The following is a 21,995-nucleotide window of genomic DNA, read 5'->3' on the forward strand; positions in this document are numbered from 1 at the left end:
GTCGCAGTCTGAATGTGTGACTAACTATAAGTACCACTTTAAGAAGCATCACCTACTCACTTGCATATCTCAGAGGATATTAGTAGCATGAGAATTTTGGCATGTCTGCCACAGTGTTTCTCAACCATTTTTTCATTATTGCCCCCCTAAGGAGCCATCAAAAATGTTTTCCCCAATTTTAATACCACAGTAAAATTTTAATACCACAGTTATTTTTCCTTTTAAGAAATTTCAACACCACAGATCTACTATGTATCTATTTATGTACTGTGGTGTTTTAGAAGCTACAAACTATTGTAATGCCTGAACACATTTTTTTGTCCTACAAGAACCAATTTTCACACTCATGGAGGCAATATCACACACACCCCCCATTGAGAATACATGATTTAATCCAGTTATTCCCAACTGAGGGCAATTTTTCCTACCAGTGGACATTTTACAATGTCTGGAGACATTTGTGATTGCACTAGGGTGGGTGGGTGTTTACTGGTATCGTGTGGATAGAGGTCAGCACTCAAACTGTTAAGTTTGTCTCTGTGATTAATAAGGAAGTTAAAAAATGGACTATGTGAACTCTAAGGTCACAAGGTAAAGACAATAGCAAAAGATAGGTCCCTGACCTTCAAGTTGAACACATGGACAATGTGATATACTTGTTTAGAAAAAAAGGCCATCTTTGCTTCTTAAGTATTGTTGCTGTTTTCAATAATATAGTGCTTTTTGCTCTTTCTGTCAAATATGTGTAAAAATATGTGTGAACACTTCAAATATGTGTTCAGTAACAACTTTGTTTTCTATTTTTGTATGGCTGTGTCTTGCTTTATGAAACAGAGGTGTTCTTGAAAAAATCGTATAAATTCATTTCCTGTGAGTTGCATTTATTCCTCAGATTTCATTTCATTATATATTTGAGAGGCTTATCTTCATTCCTAATTGGTCTTAATTTTGGCCTGGCTCATAACTTTGTTGCTTTAAATGTGAATTTAGTGGCCTCTCTGACTGAATTTTAGACAGCAGGAATAGTTTAAGAGAGAGTATGGATTTATGTTTAAAATGACACAGTCCGTTCTTTGATGGACATGGTCCAGGTCATATGTCCAGAGCCCTTGGCTCCCGTATTGTCCCTGTCACACTCACATTCGCTTCTTCTGCTGCCCAGAGTTGGCGTCGAGGAGCCCTTCGAGGAGGACCAGAATGAACACCGCTGGCAGTACTTCAGGTGACACGAGGGCATCCTCTTAAACAAATTAACCGGGCCTGGCTTTTCTCATCTTTCTAATCTGAGATGTTTCTCTTTGTGCTGTTTGTCTCTTTCTTCCTGTGTGTACCAATCCCTTGCCCCCTTTAGCAAAGGGGCAAGAGGTCAGGTCAACTCTAATAATTCTCCCACTCTTTCTCTGGGCTGCTTGATGTATCAATGTTCCTGAGATTATGTCCCAATGCCCTGCATTTTGGACAACGCTGGCATGTGTCTCTTTGTACAACTGAGCTTAGTGTTCAGAGCACCACATTTGCAGAGCCACAAATACTTTCCCCACAAAATTCTGCTAATTTTCTAATAAGCAAGGCTTCTAACTCATGAAGAGAACTAGAATTTTATATCTCAGCCATGGTTGGGATATGGCTCATACCATCTTAATTAAGTACTGTTTTAGTTTTTTAAATGTGTTTTTGTGTATTTGTACATTATCATGGTGAATCAGAAGATACGAAAAGCAGGCATTTTTAAGCCAGAAGATAATTAAAGGCTCTTCTAATGCAATTTGTTTCTCAGTGTGCATCCAAGTTTTTGATTTGATTATGCTTAACGGTGGTGATGTTGGGCAATCAGAATAAAGACTTTAATATTCTTTCCTTTCTGTATCTTTAACTCACCTGCTTTCTTCCTGATCTGGTTTTGTGTGCTGGTCAATAATTCAAGTGCAAAATAAGCTTGAACTTTGTTCTTGGCATTGTGAAAGTATTTCACTGTTTGAGCATGGTGACGAAAGCAGCCATACACGGATCTAGGCCCTGGATGCATTCCATAATGACACAGAAAGTTAATTGAAGCATTTAAGCTTTCTGGGTTTTAACTTTTTTCTACTGTTTAAAAATACACACGTACACATTAATTTTGGGATATCTGACTTCAGACACTGATTAAGTTGCAGAGGAAACCCTCTCCTTTGAAATATTCCACCTTTAAGAAGGAAGTTTCTTCAGGCAAAGTGCCGATTATTACACTTGGGACATGAGAGAATTCAGATTCTGATCTGTTGTTCAAGGTTTTGTATGAAGGTATGTGTCTAATAGTCCTCAAATTATTTAGGATCTCTGCCATTCAAATTTTAAAAAAACTATCAATTAAAGTAGTTCTAAATTTGTAAATTTCAGAAGTTCTCAAATTTCTTCAGTTTTATGGCATTTTATATGGCAGTTAGTGAGAAGGTACATATTATACCAGAAGGGAAATTATTCATTTTTTGTATTTAATCATTCTAGAATGAGCACATCTGTTTGATTGCTTTACTTTCTCATTTGGTGTGAGATTTTCACATTTGCTTCATTCTTAATGAAAATAAGGATAATTCAGTTATTCCAGAAGAAAAGACTGTTGTATGTGCTCTGATGAGCTCAACCCTGATGTATCAGGGCAATGCTAAAATATGATATAGTAAAACAGCACACAAAGTTCAAAGCATTACAGTGGGTCAGAAGAGAAATGTATATTGTGGACAGTTGCCTGAAACTAGGAATTTCAGAAAGTCAGAGAACCCCCAAGTCTTCTGAGGCATTATACCAAAATACTGTGCCTGGACTTTCTTGCTGCCCAGAACACCCCAAACACCCTGGCCCATTGCTTAATCTCCTGCCTCCAGAGACCAGGTTGGTTTTGAGCTCTGCCCCAAGGGCAAGGCTCCTTGTGGTGGTCCACTGTCATCCTAGGAGATTGGTCCGAGGGGTCCTCAACCCTGTCAGGAAGGTAATTATTAAATTGTTGTAAAGTAAACAGCCTCAAATGGAGAAAGAAATCACACAACACCATTTGAGTCTCATGGCCCCTCGTCTGTTTTTTTCTGTTATTTAAAAAGGCAGCAGCAGTCCGGGAAGTAGGTCTTTGTTTCCTTCCACAGAAATCTATCAGCACTTATACCAGGAGCAGAGGCCTCCCACGTTTCTCTGCCTGTGGGAAGGCCCAGGAGGTCCTCTTAGGCTCCTTTTAGGCTCCATGCTGTCAGGAGCTTGAACTGCATCTCAGACAGTAGTTGATGGCAAGTGGCAACAGCAAGGGTCAGAACTTCCATGGCAGAGGTAGGTAAAAGCAAGAAAAGTGGATGCTGGGTAGTAATGTCCTTAGAACTGAGGATTTCCTGGGGATGGGTTCAACAAGATCAGAAGATGGCTCAATTTGTTGGAATTTGATTAACTATGTTTCAATTAACTATCATTTTTCTCCTTGCCTTTTCCTTTTAGGAGAATCTGAACAAAGTATTTCCAGGATTTATCTGGAAAGGAAAGCTACATTATTACTAGAATCTATATCTAGCTATTTATCTATTACCTATATTTACCTATTATAGTACCTGTGTCCATGAATCTTCACAATTTGTGGTTTTCACACACCCCAAAATAATACAAGATCCTGAATCATCAATAATAGTAGATTAGAGAGCCAAGAAAAATACTGATGTGTTTTTGAAACATTTTCAAGAAGGATATAATTAAATATTCCTCTTTTATTTTCACCAAGGATATAATTAAATAGTCCTCTTTTTTAGTTGTGAAAAAATTTAAATCTGTAAAAAACTTGAAAGAATGGAACAATGAATACCCAAGTTCTAACCTTGATGTGTCAATTGTTAACATTTTATCATATTTTTTGGTCATTTTCACTCTCTCGCTCTCTCTCAGCCACTTCAGAGTACTTCATAGTGCATAGTAGATACCATGACTTTCTAACCCTAAATACTGCAGCATGTATCTCCTAGGAATCCAATGTCCCTACATGATCACAATACCTTTATCATACCTGAGAAAAAGTAATATGAATTTTACACACACACTGGAGACAGGATCCAATCAAAGTTTGCTTTGGTTGTCATGTCTCTTTAATCTCTTTCAGTCTGAAACAATACTCAACCCCATTTTTTGTGTGTCTTACAACACTGAGTTTTTTAAGTATTCAGGACAATTGTCTCACAGAATTCCCACAATCTGGATTTTTATGATTTGTTTTCCTCATGACTAGAGATAATCATTTTTGAAAAAAAAATTGTAAAGGTGATATTATGCATTTGTTTTTTAAAAAGATGTTATGTATTTATTTTTAGATAGGGGGAAGAGAGGGAAAAAGAGGGGGAGAAACATCAATATGTGGTTGCCCCTCACGTGTCCCCTACTGGAGACGTGGCCCACAACCCAGGCATGTGCGCTGACTGGGAATCAAACCAGTGACTTTTTGGTTCACAGACCAGCACTCAATCCACTGAGCCACACTGGCCAGGGCTGATGTTACACATTTCTTGTCGCATCTTATCATGTGCTGCATATTGCCAGTCTGACCTTTATTGGTGATGCTAAACTTGATCGCTTTAGACCCCAGGTTTCTCCCCTGTAAAGGTGTCATTTTTCCTATGTAACTAAGAAGTAATCTGTATACATGTTCCTTGACTAAACCCTTCCCCTTCTTTCCTCCTTTAACCCCCTCACCTCTGGTTGCTGTCAGTCTGTTCCTTGTTTCTGTGCCTCTGGTTCTATTTTGCTCATTTGTTTGTTTTGTTCATTAGGTTCCTCTTATAGAGGAGATCACATGGTATTTGTCTCTCACTTCCTGGCTTATTTCACATAGAACAACATTAAAAAAAAATTTATTGTTATTCAGTTATAGTTGTATGCCTTTTCTCCCCATCCCTTCACCCCATCCCAGCCAAACCCACCTCCCTCCCCCACCTCCACCCTCCCCCTTGGTTTTGTCCATGTGTCCTTTATAGTATTTCCTGTAATACCCTCTCCCCACTGTCCCCTCCCCACTCCCCCCTGGCTATTGTTAGATTGTTCTTAACTTCAATGTCTCTGGTTATATTTTGTTTGCTTTTTTCTTCTGTTGCTTATGTTCCAGTTAAAGGTGAGATCATATGGTATTTGTCCCTCACCTCCTGGCTTATTTCACTTAGCATAATGCTCTCCAGTTCCATCCATGCTGTTGCAAAGGGTATAAGCTCCTTCTTTCTCTCTGCTGCATAGAATTCCATTGTGTAAATATACCATAGTTTTTTGACCCACTCATTTGCTGATGGGCACTTAGGTTGCTTCCAGTACTTGGCTATTGTAAATTGTGCTGCTATGAACATTGGGGTGCATAGAGAACAACAATTGTTATAAAAGCAATCTGTACAGCGATCCTTTGATACCATATGAATAGCCAGACTGCAAACAACCTTTTACCTACTGTAAATCATCCATTGATGACCCTTGCTTGAAACAGTTATTTTACTAGGAGTGGAAAATAGTGATTTTCCAATTCTGTCATTCCTTTCATGTTTATAAAATGACATTTATCTGCAAAGAAGAGCTTTCAGAGAGTTTTCAGATTTATTTTATATATTGATGAAATGAGGAGTCTCTCCATTGTCTAATCAGTTTGAGCAAAGTTTTACTTCATATTTCTGGCACTTGGGATTGTGTCTCTGCAGGATCTCGGCAGGTATCTTGGGTGTTATCACTGAGAATGCAAAAGGTAGGAGAAAGTTGTCACTTTTTTAGTTGAGAAAAGAGTGATGCTAGAGAGATGTGGCTGGAATTAGTACCTTCTAGAAACTTCACTGTCCAATTTGGTAGGCACTAGCCACATGTAGCTATTTAAATTTAGTTTTTAATTAATTAAAACTAAATAAAATTTAAAATGCAGTTCCTCAGAATCAGAGAAATGGACATCACATGGAGGGATTTCAGTGGGGAGGGGGAAGGGAGGAATAGGGGAGAAAAGGTACAGGGAAGAAGAAGCATAATTAGTAGGCATAAAATAGATGGGGAGAGGTAAAAATGTTGTAGGAAGCAGAGAAGTCAAAGAATTTATATGTGCAACACATGGACATGAATTAAGTAGGGGGAATGCTGGAGGGTTGGAGAGGGCAGGGTGGAGGGGGGATAAAGGGGGAAAATTGGGGAAACTGTAATAGCATAATCAATAAAAAATACTTTAAAAAACCCCTGTAGTCCTTGATGTAGGGATGTGTATAAATTTGGTAATGTGGCCAGTAGAATTGACTTTCTGAAAATAAAAAGGATTTTATTTCACACACACACACACACACACACACACACACAATGCAGTTCCTTAGTCATATTAATGATATTTCTAGTGCTGAGTGGCCACATGTGGCGGGTGGCTACCATGCTGGACAGCACAGATCTAGAGCACTGCCATCATTGCAGAAAAGTTCTATTGGACAATGTGGATCTAGGAGCACTCTTAAGTTCTCCCAAACAAAATGTTGAACATCCTGAGTTTGGGATGAGATTCGGGTGGCTCTAATTTTATGAGTTTATCCAATTATTTCATTGTTTTGTGTTTTGTTGTTTTGATTCTAGCCTGGCCACGTGGGCCCAGGGTGAATAGATGAGTTCCACAGATGTTGCCAGGGCTTGAGTGAAAATAGTCAAAACCTAGTCTTTATAAGCAGTTCTTGTTGAACAGAATTTATTTTCATTTTTGCTCAACAATATTTTTCCCACCCGGTAGAGATCAGTAAGAAGAATAGAGGGGCTAAATTTCCTTTGGCAAGTTTTATTGTATTTGACTTTATTTTCTTCATTGTAGTACAGGGCACTCTTCACCTTTGCTCCTACCCATAGGCTCGCTGTTTCACCTAGGCTGCAGTCAATTGGTTTCATCTGTACTGACACGAAAGCCATATACAAAGGCTAATGCACCTGTTTCAAAATTCATGGTGCAGAAAAGAGAGATTATTAGTACCAGATCTGAATGGCCATACTCCTGGGCATAATATACTTCAGGCCATTCAGGTCTCATAAACTTGTTGCTGCTGCCCTTCAATAGCCTCTCTGTGGTTAGGCTGAGGGCTGTCTGGTCACCTGGTGTTCTGGTAGGCTGACTGGGAGACCCTGGGGTAACTGGCACTGTGTCCCTCTAAATGTGCACTGGGAGCTCATCTGAGTCAATTAGTCCATCATGAAGTGGCTTACAGAATCCACAGAACAAGGCCCATTGTTGGATTCCTAGCTGTTAGTTTTATAAATGCTGACAAAATTTCCCTATAGAAGACTTTTCTCTGTGTAATACACATTAAGAGACTCAAAATATGTGAGTGTTCAGGATCAACAGCTAGGAATTCAAGTTGTGACCTCTCCCCTACCACTTTAGTACATTAGACACTTTGGGTGCACTGATGCTCTGGTATAACTTTTGTGTGCAGTCCTGGGACCCCTGGAGTAGATGGATTTCATGTCAAAAAATATCTGTGAGATTTGTTGCTTAAAAGTCCTTGGATAATGTCCAGTTGCGAGGACAAGCCTCCAGCCCTCAGAAACTCCTGCCTAGAAGCAGCTTATAGACACATAGCAAAGTCTACCTAATTTACCATGAAAGGTCCCATTAAATCTCAGGCCCATGGGGAGGAAATTGGGCACTGGGTACACTATGGGTTTTAACTAAGTGCTCAGAACAGTGCGAAAAATATGGGGTAACTCTTCCCTTTCCTTCTATACCTACCCTGTCCAAGGGCATGCACCTTTAATTAGTGCTTGACAAGCCTGGAATAAGAGAGGAGAGGTTGGCTTTGGAGGGGGGAGTGCATCTGTGTTGTCTTCTATTCCCCTTTTCCATTAGTATCTTTTCTCAAGAAATATCCTGGGCATCACAGGTGGGGAGGAGGAAAGGAGAGGAAGAATAATAAGGCATGCACACACAGAGCTTTGTGCTTCTGCTGCTCTGCTCATTGGAGTAAGAACCCTGGTACTGAACTGCAGATAACACCCTGGTGAAGGCCATTTGAGCTTGAAGAGAAGGCCATTCAGCACCTCTCTTCAAGCTCAAATCAGACCTGCTGAACACTGTGTTCTCAGTTTACCTGTGTAATACCGTATGTTCTTTGTGATACTGGAAGGAGTGAGGGAAGACAGAGAATTCTCCCGGCATCTTTGTTTTTTCCCTAATTTCCCCACGTTATCTATGTCATCTATGTCAGGATCACGAAGGCACAGGAATAAAGAATTAATAGATGCATAGGGCAACAGACATTTACGGAATTTGTTATAAGCTGATTTTGCCACTTTGCTTTTGCTTTCTGTGTTTAGTTGTTCATCTCACATGTGTGACTCCTCAGGTCATCTTTGCTGTAGGAGGATGCGGGGACACCTGGATAAACATTTTGAGATATATGCGTGCTGAAGTATTTAGAGGAAGTGTACTGATTCCTGCAACTTTATTTGAATTCATCAAAAAAAATATGGGGGGAGAGATGGAGAGACATGTAATAAAGAAAATACAGCAAAATTTTAGTGGTAGAATCTAGGTAGTGGGTATATAGGTGTTCACAATAAATTCAACACTTCCTGGGATATATGAAAAGTTTCATAACAAAAGGTCAGAGAAATAAAAGGAGGTCAGGACAATAGTGAGAAGCAGTAGAGAGGAAAAGACCTGGTGCAGCAGGACCCACATTTGTATAATGGACACTCTGGTGCAGGAAAGCAGATCAACAGTTGCCAGCTGGTGCTGTTCCCTAGAGGCCTTGCTCAGGGTGTAAGCACAGAGGACTTACTGCTTCCCCAACCCTCTGAGATCTGATGTGGTATATAATCTCTTTCTCATGATTTGCATGACAGCCTCTCTCTTCTTTTAGATACCCATTCCTTCTGCTTCAGGAAGATGGTCAGCCTCTTGCCACCTTTCAGCCAGAAAGCTTGCCATGGTCCAAGCTAATACTCTCCATTTTTCTCCTTGTCTTTCTCCCTGGTGACTGATAGAGTTGGTGTTGACCCAGATCAAGACCCACCACCCAACAATGACAGCTTTCAAGTCTTACAAGGGGTAAGTCACAAGACATGCTTCTTCCCAGGGAAGACATTATTAAAAATAGCTAAAATTTATTGAGCATTTACTACACACCAGGCACTTTACATGAATTTCCTCATTGTGATCTTGACAAGAACTTTATGAGGTATGTACTATTTCCCATTTTATGGATTAGAAACTGAAGTTTGGGAGTGTCAGTGAATTATATAAGGCCAGAGAATTAGAAAGTAATGGAGCCATGATTTGAACCCAGTGTTCACCCAGTGGTGCTTAAGTGTTCTTAAGCAACATATTAAGGGGGTGGGCTGGCCAGAAAGAGTGTTTAAGCTAAGTCCCCAACTCCCTATCTTCCACAAATGGATACATTGGATAAATTAGTGATTGGTTCACTGCAACTTGTTCTGAGTCTCTCAGTGGTACCCAGGCAAAGGAAGGAAAGGGATGTGATTGCAGGCTTTCCTGTTCTTCTAGTGCCTTATATCTTCCAAGCTCTCTGCATTTCCCTCCAACCCACCAATGGCAGAACAGCAGCCCTCACCCCTATATGGGCTGAAGGTCACAGCAAGGCTAACAGTTAAGGCTTGCGCAGGGCAGTAGCAGCAGTGACAGCATAGAACAGAGCTGGGGGAGGGAAGCTGTAGAGACAGTGAATGGAAGAACCCTATGGCAGCATTTAGTGTGACTACAGGGAAGAGTGGCTGTTGCAGCAGAGAATGTCGATGGCCCTTGGTTTGGTCATCTGCAACACTTACTATTGCTGCTTAATAAACTGCACCAAATGTGGGAAAATGAGCAATTTCTCCTACTCATGGATTCTCTAGGTCAGGTATATGGAAAACGCCTAGTACAGATGGCTTGTCTTTGCTCCATGAATGAGGCCAGGGGTTACCTGGGTGAAGCTGAGGCTGGAATCATCCCAAGGTTGATTTGCTCCCATGTCTGGCTCCTAGGCTGGGAGGACTTACACCAGGACAGCCAACTACAATACTGAATTATGGCTTCTCCAGGTGGGCTCAGGGAACTGGACCCCTTATATGATGACTTACAGTTCCAAAAGCCAGTGTCCCAGCAAGGTGGAAGCTACATAGCCTTTTCTGACCTAACCTTGCAAGTCTCACAGCGTCACTTTTGTGACTTTCTATTGGTTACAATGAGTTGCTAGGGCCGGCACAGATTCAAGAGGAGGGGATACAGACCATAACCTCTGAGTGCCAAGAGTGTCAACAAAGTGATAGACAGGTTTTAATGCTGCCGTGTAACCCCTGTTGTGGGGCTGGCAGGATGATTTTGTCTCTAGGTTTTGTTCAGGTTTTGCTTCCCCAGGTTGGCATTTCCTGGGCAGGCCAAGTGGTAGGAAGGAGAGTTATGATGAGAGCAGAATTTTTTTTCCAAAATGTTATTATTTGCCCTATGAGTCAAGAACAATTTTGATCAGCATCAAGAACCCAGTGCTGAGCATAGTGCCTGGCACCTGGGGAGCTCAATAGGTATTTGATGGGCAGATGCAAACATGATGGACCAATGCAGTACGAAGCTTCACTGACCACATACATATGTTGTCTGTGAAACCATCTCGATTGTTTCTTTTTGTTCCAGCGAGCTTTGGTTTTTTTAGTTATTTTATTGTTGTTCAATTACAATTGTCTGCACTCACCCCCCACCACTCCCTCCCCACCCCAGCCATCCCCACCTGCCTTCCCTGCTTCCACACCCCCTTAGTTTTGTCCAAGTGTCCTTTATAGTTGTTCCTGAAAGCCCTTCCCCCTTTCCCCCCATTATCCCCTCCCAGCTCCCCTCTGGTTACTGTCAGATTGTTCTTAATTTCAATGTCTCTGGTTATATTTTGCTTGCTTGTTTGTTTTGTTGATTAGGTTCCACTTATACGTGAGATCATATGGTATTTGTCTTTCACAGCCTGGCTTATTTCACTTAACATAATGCTCTCCAGTTCCATCCATGCTGTTGCAAAGGGTAGGAGCTCCTACTTTCTCTCTGCTGCGTAGTATTCCATTGTCTGCATGTACCACAGTTTTTTGATCCATTCACTTACTAATGGGCACTTAGGTTGTTGCTTCCAGCACTTGGCTATTGTAAATTGTGCTGCTATGAACATTGGGGTGCATAGGTTCTTTTGGATGGGTGTTTCAGGGTTCTTAGGATATAATCCCAGCAGTAGAATTGCCAGGTCAAAAGGCAGTTCCATTTGTAGTTTTCTGAGGAAATCCCATACTGTTTTCCACAGTGGCTGCACCAGCCTGCATTCCCACCAACAGTACACTAGGGTTCCCTTTTCTCCACAACCTCGCCAGTACTTGTTGTTTGTTGATTTGTTTATGATGGCCATTCTGACTGGTGTGAAGTGGTATCACATTGTGGTTTTAATTTGCATCTCTCTGATGGTTAGTGATGCTGAGCATCTTTTCATATGTCTCTGGGCCCTCCGTTTGTCCTCCTTGGAGAAGTGTCTGTTCAATTCCTTTGCCCATTTTTTAATTGGGTTGTTTGTCTTCCTGGAGTGCAGTCGTGTGAGTTCTTTATATATTTTGGAGATCAGGCCCTTGTCTGAGGTATCATTGGCAAATATGTTTTCCCATACAGTTGGTTCTCTTTTCATTTTAATGCTGTTTTATTTAGCCATGCAGAAGCTTTTTATTTTGATGAAGTCCCATTTGTTTATTCTTTCCTTTATGTCCCTTACTTCAGGGGACGTGTCTGTGAGGATGTTGCTGTGTGGAATGTCTGAGATTTTCCTGCCAATGTTTTCCTCTAGGACTTTTATGGTGTCTTGACTTATATTTAAGTCTTTTATCCACCTTGAGTTTATTTTTGTGTATGGCATTAAGTTGGTGATCGAGTTTCATTTTTTTGCACGTAGCTGTCCAGATCTCCCAACACCATTTGTTTTACTCCATTTTATGCTTCTTCCACCTTTGTCAAATATTAATTGACCATAGGGATTTGGGTTTATTTCTGGGCTCTCTATTCTGTTCCATTGGTCTATGTGCCTGTTTTTATGCCAGTACTAGGCGGTTTTGATTACAGTGGCCTTGTAATACAGTTTGATATCAGGTATTGTGATCCCTCCTGCTTTGTTCTTCTTTCTCAAAATTGCTGCAGCTATTCAGGGTCATTTGGGGTTCCATATAAATTTCTGAAATGTTTGTTCTATATCTGTGAAACATGTCATGGGTACTTTAATAGGGATTGCGTTGAATCTATAAATCACTTTGGGTAGTATGGCCATTTTGATGATGTTAATTCTTCCAATCCATGAGCATGGTACATGCTTCCATTTGTTTGTGTCTTCCTTAATTTCTTTCTTCAGCGTTGTGTAGTTTTCTGAGTACAGGTCTTTTACCTCCTTGGTTTGGTTTATTCCTAGGTACTTTATTTTTCTTTTTGCTATCAAATGGGATATTTTTCCTGATTTCTGTTTCTGATGTTTCATTGTTGGTGTACAAGAATGCCTTTGATTTCTGAATATTGACTTTGTATCCTGCTGTTTTGCCAAATTCACTTATTAGGTCGAGTAGTTTTTTGGTGGAGTCTATAGGATCCCCTATGTACACTATCATCTTCCAGCCAGCTTAGAATTACACTTGTCATTGCACTTCATCCTAAAGCCAGTGTACATATTTCACATTCCATAGGATCTTCTAAATGAGTCCATCTACCAAATTACATGTCACAAGTGTTACAAAATGTGCTATGTGGGACCCAGGGGGTACTTTTCTGGTTTCTTTGTGTTTGAGGGTGGTCACAGCCTGATAAGGCATTCTTGGTGTTGATGCCCCTTAAGGGACACAAAGCCATGACCTCTGAAAGTTCTGGGCATTTTGGGAAGAGCTTTCAATGAGCTACATTGGAGATTCGGTACCCACTTCAGTGGTGCTTCAGAAGACCTTTGTGATTATAATAGAATTGGCTGTTATGCCAGTTGGGAACACATGGCTTCAATGAATTCTTTTTTGAAAAGTTGCTGTTCCACTCTAGCTTTGATTAAGGACCTTAGTAAACAGGGTTCAGGAATTGTGCACTTGGAAACTCATTTAGAGTATAACAGTTTGGGAGATCTTGAGACTCACCCCCAAGGAAACCTGGGTAAAAAGTGTGATGGATGTCTTCGTTTCACTGAAAGGAAAACAATGGCTCTGGTAGGATATGACCGCCCTATTCCAATGTATTCTCCACAGACCTATGGCCAGTCGAGATTAACTTTATAAGAAAAACAGGCCAATTCCAGCTGGATAGCCAGGGTTTAGAGAGATTTCATTTTGACAGTTCATACCAGTCATACATCTCCCAGCCCTTTTGCTGGTTGCCATTGCTCTTGCCTTTGGACCCAAGCATCTATAACAGGAAATAGGGAAATGGTTTGGTAGGTTTTATGCATCTGAACTTATTATACATTTCATAGGAACTGTGTATGGAGACAGTTGGCTTGTAACCAATCTCAGTAACATACTTGCTGTCACATTTCCATGGAAATGTTTTAGAAAGCAGTGGGTCCTAAGTGCTGAGGGTTCTGGCAGTGCATTTAGTTCATGCAGTAACAGCTAAGATAGTGCCTCCTGCTCCAGGTTGGTAGACCTTCCTGGATGGGTAAACTGAGTGACTCAGTATTCCTGGCAGCTCCCTGGAGGACCCTTTGGGCCAAGTATAAAAGGGCGCAGCCACTTTTGCTGCACTCCCAATTGGCCAGGCCTAGCTAGGAATTGTGTCACAGCTTCCCTTTAACTTCCCTTCTTCCAAGTCTCACACACAGTCATGCAAAGGGGCCCCAAAGTCAGTTCCATTGGCATTTCAAGATTGCTGTCAGACTGGGGAAAAAAAAGAAGAACTTCAAGTTTGGTTCCCCAGGACACCTTCTAGAAAATTTCTCATTTCTCTAAATCTACTTGGCCTGACCTTTTTGGTCCAGTGAGTCACTAACAGCAGTGCTGTGAATACTGAGTGGTCATGAGAAACAGTAAAACAGAGAAATAAATGGGCTTCTCATTTTTGGGTGAAACCCTGGGTTCTTGCAGTTTCCCCTGAAATGGATCCAGATCACACACAGTGTTGTCATAAAAGTGAAATCAGAGGTGGAAAAAGTCCAGATGTTTGTTCTCCATTAGAAAAGAAAGGGCAGTTCTCTTTACCTCATTTGCTAAATAATCTTTCTAAAAACAAATAAGTGATATTTGACGGGAAAGCATTTTTTATAGAGAGCACAGTTTTTCGTCACTGGTTTTAGAAGATCAAGGTTATAAACAGAGTCATGGCTACAGGGCTGTAGAATATTAGCTTATGTGGGCAAAGGAAAGGAGCTATTGGCTAGAAGTTTCTTATGCTTCCGTCAAAGAATATTGAAGGAAGCAGTGGGTCCTTAGTAAACTGTGTTTACTAAGGTCCTTAATTCAATATTCTTTGACGGAAGCATAAGAATATTGTGGGTAGACTTTAGCTTCATGTTCCTGCCAGGTTTGACTCATTAGAACAAAACAAAACAAAAACCTTGGTTGCTTTGTTTCTCTGAGGTCTTGGTGACTTTGCAACCAAAACAAAAACAAGCACAGCTGGAGGCAAACTGCCCACGCCTGGAGGTGGCCTCACACCCCATTCAAGTGGGGACGTTTCATGCCAAACCCAGCTGAGATTTGTGTTGGCTGGACATGCAGACACATCATTCACTTCCTTCCGCAAGTTTACAGAAGAGCACTCATTGATGAGCCTTAGCTAGGAGCCCGAATCTGAACTTATCCTGGCTTTATCATCTCAGCAGGACAAGGTCACAAGCCGGATATTAGTGGAATGTGGAGGAAAGGAAACCGCTGTGCTTACAGCACCTGTGTGTTTGCATGTGTGTGCATGTACACAAGTGTGAAAATTGCAGAAAATCAACTGTTTATAGTTGCATTGGCATATAACTTTCTGGGCAAGTTGGATTTGTTTGTTTATGGGTTTCCCTCCAGTGTTCCTCCAGGCTGAAATCTGATACCCAGTCACTTACATCTTTAACTTCACTTGCTGAAGTACCTTTCCTCAAAAGCTGACTTTCTCACTCCTCTCTCACCACACTTTTTGTTCTTCTAATTGCTTCCCTTGGGCCCCCTGTTTCTCCTTTCTGCTATTCTTTTTTCCCCCTTAAATTTCAAAATTAACATTAATTTATTTCATTTGACAAATACTTATTGAGTGTTAGGGTGGTCAGTAATGCAGGCTGGGAAAGAATTCACAAAGAGAAGAAAGTGCAGAAGAAAGTGATGGGCTCCAGCACCAGCGCCAGCCCTGAGGGGTGGGGGCTTTGAGGTTTTGCCAGGTAATGGAGCAGTTGCAGAGCAGGATGTTTCAGCTGGGCTGCAGCTTGTTTCGATGTTATCTTCAGGTGCAGGGTCTGGTGGTCATTGTGGTCTGGTATGTCCTGTTCTATAAGTTCCAGGAGCCTCAGTGCCTTCAGGGCGCTTCCAGTAATTTTCTAGTTCTGAGGATAAGAGCTCATAAAACAATTAGGGTCAGTCATGCTTTATGGCATCCAGCTAACTCTGGGAAAGAGGGCCTGAGAAAGTGGCTTTTGTCCTATTACTGAGCATCTGTTATATTTCAGACATTCTTTCAGGTTCTGTGAATACATCTGCAAACAAGCCAGATGAATCTTTATCCTTCAGAATTTCATGACAGTGTGATGATGGAAGGGTGAGGGTGGAGAGTGGCAGAGGTGAGCTTCTGGAAGGCCTCATCTGCTTTTTTTCTAGGGACTATAGACCTATCCTTCTGCTGCTCCAATTGCCCCCACAGACCAGCAATCTGGGCATGATCAGGGCTTGTTAGAAATGCAGACTCTCAGGCCCCACTTCGACCCACTGAATCAGAATCTTCATTTTAAAAAGGCTCCCAGGAGGGTTGTGTACATTCTGCAGTAAGCGCTGGGGAGCTCTTTGGTTCCTTATTTTTGTGCCCTTTTATCTGACTTTTGAGAAATTTTGACCCCACCATCCCAAGGACATGAAGAAGACCCAGATCTGGTTGCATCGTTTATTTACTCTTTTGTTTTGCATTAGTTTTGTATTCCTGCTGTAACAAGTTACCATAAACTTAGCAGCTTAAAGCAACACAATCTTACAGTCCTGTAGGTCACATGTCTAGTGGGCTCCACTGATTTCTCCGTTTCAGGTCTCTCAAAACTGAAATCAAGTTATCTTCAGGGTTGGGCTTTGTCACCTGCAGGTCATTCAGGTCATTGGTAGAATTCAGCTTCATGCCTTTGTAGGACTGAGGCCCTGTTTCCTCCCTGGCTGTTGGCTGGGGCGTCAAGGTCAGCTCCTAGAAGCACCCAGATTTTCTGGCTTATAGTCTCCTCCATCTTCAAAGCCAGCAACAGTGAAGCAAGTCCATGTCATGCTTTGAATCTCTCCTGCATCTTCTTCCATCGCATCTCTCTGACTCTTTTGCCCACCTTGTCCACTTTTAAGGGTCCATATGATTACTTTGGACCCACCTGTAAAACCTTCAGTCCATCTACAAAGCCCCTTTTGCCATGTAATATAACATATCCACAGACTCCAGTGATTAGGATATAGAAATCTTTGGGGAACTGGTATTCTGCTCCATCTCTGAAAAAAACATAAGCCATTCTCAGTAATGTAATGACCTTAACTTAAAAAAATCTTTCAACAATAAGAATTCAGTTCTAAGACTAAGATTCAGTTCTACTCAGAAATTTACTACTTCTAGAAAAATTATTTTGAAAATAGAACCTTTGGCCACCCCTCAGTTCTTTAATCTGCTTTCTTTTCCTTCATCACATATATGACCATATATGTATCTCTCTGTCTCCCCCTCTGGAAATGTGCTCAAGGCGCAGGTGCTGGGTCTCATTCCTCTTTGTGTTTCTAGTACCCAGCATGGTGCCTGGCAGACAGAGCCAGTGCTTAGTCAATGTAGAAGAAATAGATACTGTTATATGCTCCAAAAAATGGTAATAAGCAGAGTTGGTGGTATTCATTTTCTGAAGGGGCTTTTTCATTAATATTGTCAATAAAAAGTAAAATCATGCCCCTCATGTAATTCATAAGAACAGAGAATAGAGTGGTGGTTACCAGGGGCTGGGGAAATGGGGGAGATGTTTAAGGGTTTAAACTTGTAACTAAAAGATGAGTAACATCTGGAGATCTAATACACAGCACAGTGAATATCAACAATGCTGTATAATAAACTACAAAGTTGCTAAGAGACTAGGTATTAATTGTTCTCACCACAAAAAATAAATGCTAATTATTCAGTTGATAGAGGTGTTAACTAACACTACAGTGGTAATTATACTGCATGACACAAATGTATGAAATCAACACATTGTACACCGTAAACTTGCCTGATGTTATATATCAATTATATTTCTTTTTTATTTTGATTTAATATATTTTAAAAAATATTTTATTGTTTATGCTATTACTATTGTCCCAATTTTTCCCCTTTGCCCCCCTCCACCCAGCCTGCCCCCCACTTCCATAATCAGTCCCCTCACCATTATCCATGCCCATGGGTCATGCATATATGTTCTATAACTGATCTTTTCACCTTCTTTCAATCAGTCCCCTCTCCCCCCTCCCCTCATACAGCTGTCAGTCTGTTCCACGATTCTATGCCTCTGGTTCTATTTTGCTCATTTATTTTGTTAATTAGATTTCTCTTATAAGTGAGATCATATAGTATTTGTCTTTCAATTATATTTCAATCTAAACTTGTCCAGAGTCACACGGCGAGGCAATGACACCATCATGGATAGAGCTAGGATTTGGAACCAGGCAGTCTGTTGAGAAAGACTGTGATGTTTACACCTATACCTCTTGGAGTGTTTTTTTGCCTTTGAAACATTTCTCAGAAAAGACAACCTTGTGCACAGCCTTGAAAAGGGAATAGGAATTGGCCAGGTAGGTGTCATGGGCAGGAGAAGGTGAGAGGAACACAGGGTGTTCCAAGTTCTACAAGCAGCCTGAGCTAAAGATATGGGGGTGTGAACCCTCCTGGTGGGAATGCAGGTTTTGAGAAGGGGTGTGGTGACAGAGCAAGTTCCTGATTTTTCTATGGGTGTAGCACTTGAATGGAAATCCAAGAGTCTGCAAATGGAGCGGGGAAGGGGGGTCAGCATGCACCCATACTGACACCTGCTCAGTCCTGTGCTGCTCAGCCCCCACAGGAAGGATTCCACTGGCTTGTTTGTGATAAATAACAGCCTAAATCAAATTATGAAGCAGTTGGTTGTCTTCTGGGTCAGCTTACAAAATTACCCCTGTTCCACAGACCCTCCCTGATTTCCCCAAACCCCACTCTATGTAGATTTATCTAAGCTCCTCCTGAACCGAATCATGCTTCTGGCACCATCTCTTGCAATAAGAAGTTATTTAACACCCCTATTAAAATGTTGCACTTTTTATTTGCCCTGAATTTACCTCATGTAACCATTCAGGGCTATCTCTTGGTTTCTTACATTTCTGAGGTTACTTAATCTTATTTGTGGAATGCAGGCATATCTCTTTGCAGCTGAGAACTTTTGTTAGTTTGTTTTCAAAAAAGCAGCATTTACCTTGCTTTACTCATTTTAATTGTCCCTCTTGGGGCTTATGTAAGTGTTCTGTAGCTTCCTTGACATGAGATGGCAAGAACTTAAGTGTTTCAGTTGATGCCAGTGAATTTTGGTTTTGCAGAGGTGAGGATGACAGAGTAGGGGTTTGTCACTTTTATTGTTTTAGAGAGCAGATGAAACTGGCTTTGGGGGACTTGTCTTGTGCCTGATGGTTTAGAGTATCCTTCTTGATGATGTTTACCACCTTTTTCATTTTTCTTCAGTAAGATTCTGCAGACACTTAGAACTGACAGCTTAGAACCTATCGCTTTCCCTAGTGCTATCATTAGGCTAGCAGTTAATTACCTGAACGGAATGATTGTTGTCTATAAATGGAGATATTTCTGTGCCTTCTTTCTTCCACACAAGTTATAAAAATGTGAAATAAAATCGGTTTCTGGAATCTGTCGTATTTATTTCCTCATCCACAGAAGGGCCCATTTAACTCAGCCATTTCCACACAGGGTGGAACAAAAGTAGGTTTATAGTTGTGAGTATGTGAAACACAGTTTATTCTTGTATTATTAATTATTGTATTATTTTTCATATGGACAACTTTAAACCTGCTTTTGCCCCATCCTGTATTTGTCACTAAACATTCCTTAAATACCATGAGGATGTTATTTTTTTTAACAGATCAGTTATTTAATTAGGTTTTTCAAAAGAAATTTAGAACTTCATTTTGTGAGGATAAAGGCCATTTGTGAGAGCAAACACAGAGCGGAGGTAGCCCTGGAGCTGGGGAACAGCTTTGATTTTTGGCAGAATTTGCGAGTCCACGGCTTTCTGATCAACCTTGCGTTGCTCCGTAATCTCATATTTCTCTTTCTTAGTGTCAAAGATCTCCCCCTCCTGGTGTCTGGGCTTGCGCAGCTGCTGCTTCTTGAAGTGAGCGTCAGTGAGATGCTTGGGGATTTTCACACCACTGATATCAATTTTGGTGGAGGTGGCAATGACAAATTTCTGGTGTGTTCTACGCAGAGGGACTTGATTAAAGGCCAGAGGTCCAGTCACAAGTAGCAAGCCACTGCCCAGCTGCTTCAGCAAAAACACCCTCTTGCCCCTGTGGTGCCCAGTGAGGACGATCAGAATGGTCCCGGGAGTGATGCTGGCCCGCAGTTTTCTCACGTGCTGACTGAAGGATTTCTTGCCGTGGCCCAACAGCTTTCTAGGCACGTCTTCAGTAGGATAGTATCTAGGCATTTTGCGAAGTTTAACCACTCGGATACCACCATTCTTGTCGCCACCAACTGGTTTCAGTAGCCATAACTTTCTCCTTCTTTTTCTTTTCAATCCTGGATTTAGCTGCGGAGTATTTCCTCTTGTACATGGCTTTTCGGGAATACATAGCTGACCAGGAGTGCCTGCCAATTCCTCTGACTAGGACAGGGTTTCGGCTGCAGTGGGGCTTCCCCTTCTTAGGCGTCTTGGCCTTGAGTGACCCTTCTTAACCTTGTCACCAGCATCAGCCTTCTTGGCTTGGGGTTTCTTCTCCTTAGCATCCGGCTTCTCAGTTTTTTCACCCGCCATCTTGCAAGATGGGGAAAAAGAGGGGACATTATTTTTTTAAATAATCTTCACCGTTGGAAATATTAGGAATTTAAATAGTGCATGCTGATGTCCCTCCCTCTACTCGCCTATCTGCTTAGTTTCTCAGAGGTCTCAAAGTAGTCCTAGAACCTGTATTTCTATTACAGGTAGAATTTATGCCCACTGTGATTTAGAACTACTTGTAGTTGTGGCTAAACTATTATTTGGTTATTGCTGATTGTCTCTCACTTGCAGAGTTGCCTCCCCATATAACATTCAAGAGGATGATGATAAAAATGGCTGAGCTTCCCAGGCAGTCTGCACTCTCAGAGCTTGTCATCCAGCAAGATAGAACCCCAGCTGTGCCTTCAAATTGCGGCAATCAATCCACTTTTTAAATTAATTGTCATGCTTATAATACTTGCACAGAACAGATTTCTTAAATCTCAAATGAATGTTTGATTTTGCCAGTTATTATCAAAATTAAGTGATGGGGATGTTTGAATTGAAGAGGCATGAGAGGAGTAGTAAAGGAACTTACTACTTGAGGGTAGATAAAAGAACAGAAATTGTAGTTCTGGCTCCATTTCCCCTGCCCAACACCCCATCTTCCTAAAGCAGGTAAGGCAAGTTACTGCACAATAGGGAACACAATGCAGGTGCATGGGTCAGGACCAGCAAGAGTCTTTGGCTGCTTTGTCAGGAAATTCAACCAAGTACGGTTTACTCAGACCAGCTTCGGGGGACCTGGAAAGTTGGTTTTACAGAAGCTTTCTTTAATAGTCTCTATAAATCAATTTTGGCCTGTTAGGGTCTAAAATACTTAGAATAATTAATCTGTTGAAAGGCACTTCAGGGAAAATTACAAAAGAATGCCAAAATAAATGTTGTATTACTTTGAGTTGATCTACACACAGATATAACCAAGCTGTTTCACTTTGGGGATTGATTTGCCTACCTTTTGGATTTATTCAATTTCCTTTAAAAATATTACCTCCCAATATACAGGAGGGACCCCCCAAAATAGAATTATCTTCTGGAGGGTGGGCTCCTTGTAGTACACGCTCCCCCTGCTAGGTGAGTGTTCTAGGAACCCATCTGTATCGGTGCACTGGCTGGCATTGTTGTGAGAGGCTGTGTTTGGCTTTAATGAATTTTTTAAGTATATTTTATTGATTATGCTATTACAGTTTTCCCATATTTTTCTCCCCTTTATCTTTCCTCTACCCTGTACCCCCCAGCCCTCCAGCCTTCCCCACTTTAATTCATGTCCGTGGGTTATACATTTAAGTTCTTTGACTTCTCCATTTTCTGTACCATTCTTAACCTTTCCCCATCTATTTTATGCCTACCATTTATGCTTCTTATTCCCTGTACCCTTCCCCCACCATTCTTCCCCTCCCCCTCCCCACTGATAACCCTCCATGTGATCTCTATTTCTCTGATTCTGTTCCTGTTCTAGTTGTTTGCTTAGTTGGTTTTTGTTTTTAGGTTCAGTTGTTGACAGTTGTGAATTTGTTGTCATTTTACTGTTCATAGCTTTGATCTTATTCTTTTTCTTAGATAAGTCCCTTTAACATGTCATATAATGAGGCCTTGGTTTTGATGAACTCCTTTAACTTGACCTTATCTGGGAAGTACTTTTTCTGCCCTTCCATTCTCAATGATAGCTTTGCTGGATAGAGCAATCTTGGATGGAGGTCCTTGCCTTTCATGACTTTGAATGCTTCTTTCCAGCCCCTTCTTGCTTGCAAGGTTTCTTTTGAGAAACCAGCTGACTGTCTTATGGGAACTCCTTTGTAGGGGACTCTCTCCTTTTCTCTTGTGGCTTTTAGGATTCTC

General features: G+C 41.2%; 1 protein-coding gene and 1 pseudogene across 2 annotated transcripts in view; one reads left to right on the forward strand and one right to left on the reverse strand.

The window, feature by feature from the left end:
• Positions 1–21,995, forward strand: part of SLC9A7 (solute carrier family 9 member A7) — a 171,683-nt gene that overhangs the window by 129,349 nt on the left and 20,339 nt on the right. Inside the window, exons 13-14 of the mRNA XM_053917054.2 lie at positions 1,163–1,222; positions 8,974–9,037. Of these exons, the coding sequence (XP_053773029.1) occupies positions 1,163–1,222; positions 8,974–9,037 (124 nt within the window). The remainder of the gene's footprint in view (positions 1–1,162; positions 1,223–8,973; positions 9,038–21,995) is intronic.
• On the reverse strand, positions 19,244–20,168 carry LOC112322372 (large ribosomal subunit protein eL6 pseudogene; annotated as a pseudogene). Its single transcript, XR_008425984.2, has one exon. The product of XR_008425984.2 is annotated as a large ribosomal subunit protein eL6 pseudogene (transcript).

Source organism: Desmodus rotundus, chromosome X (assembly GCF_022682495.2).
Source record: "Desmodus rotundus isolate HL8 chromosome X, HLdesRot8A.1, whole genome shotgun sequence".
NCBI classification, from domain to species: domain Eukaryota; kingdom Metazoa; phylum Chordata; class Mammalia; order Chiroptera; family Phyllostomidae; genus Desmodus; species Desmodus rotundus.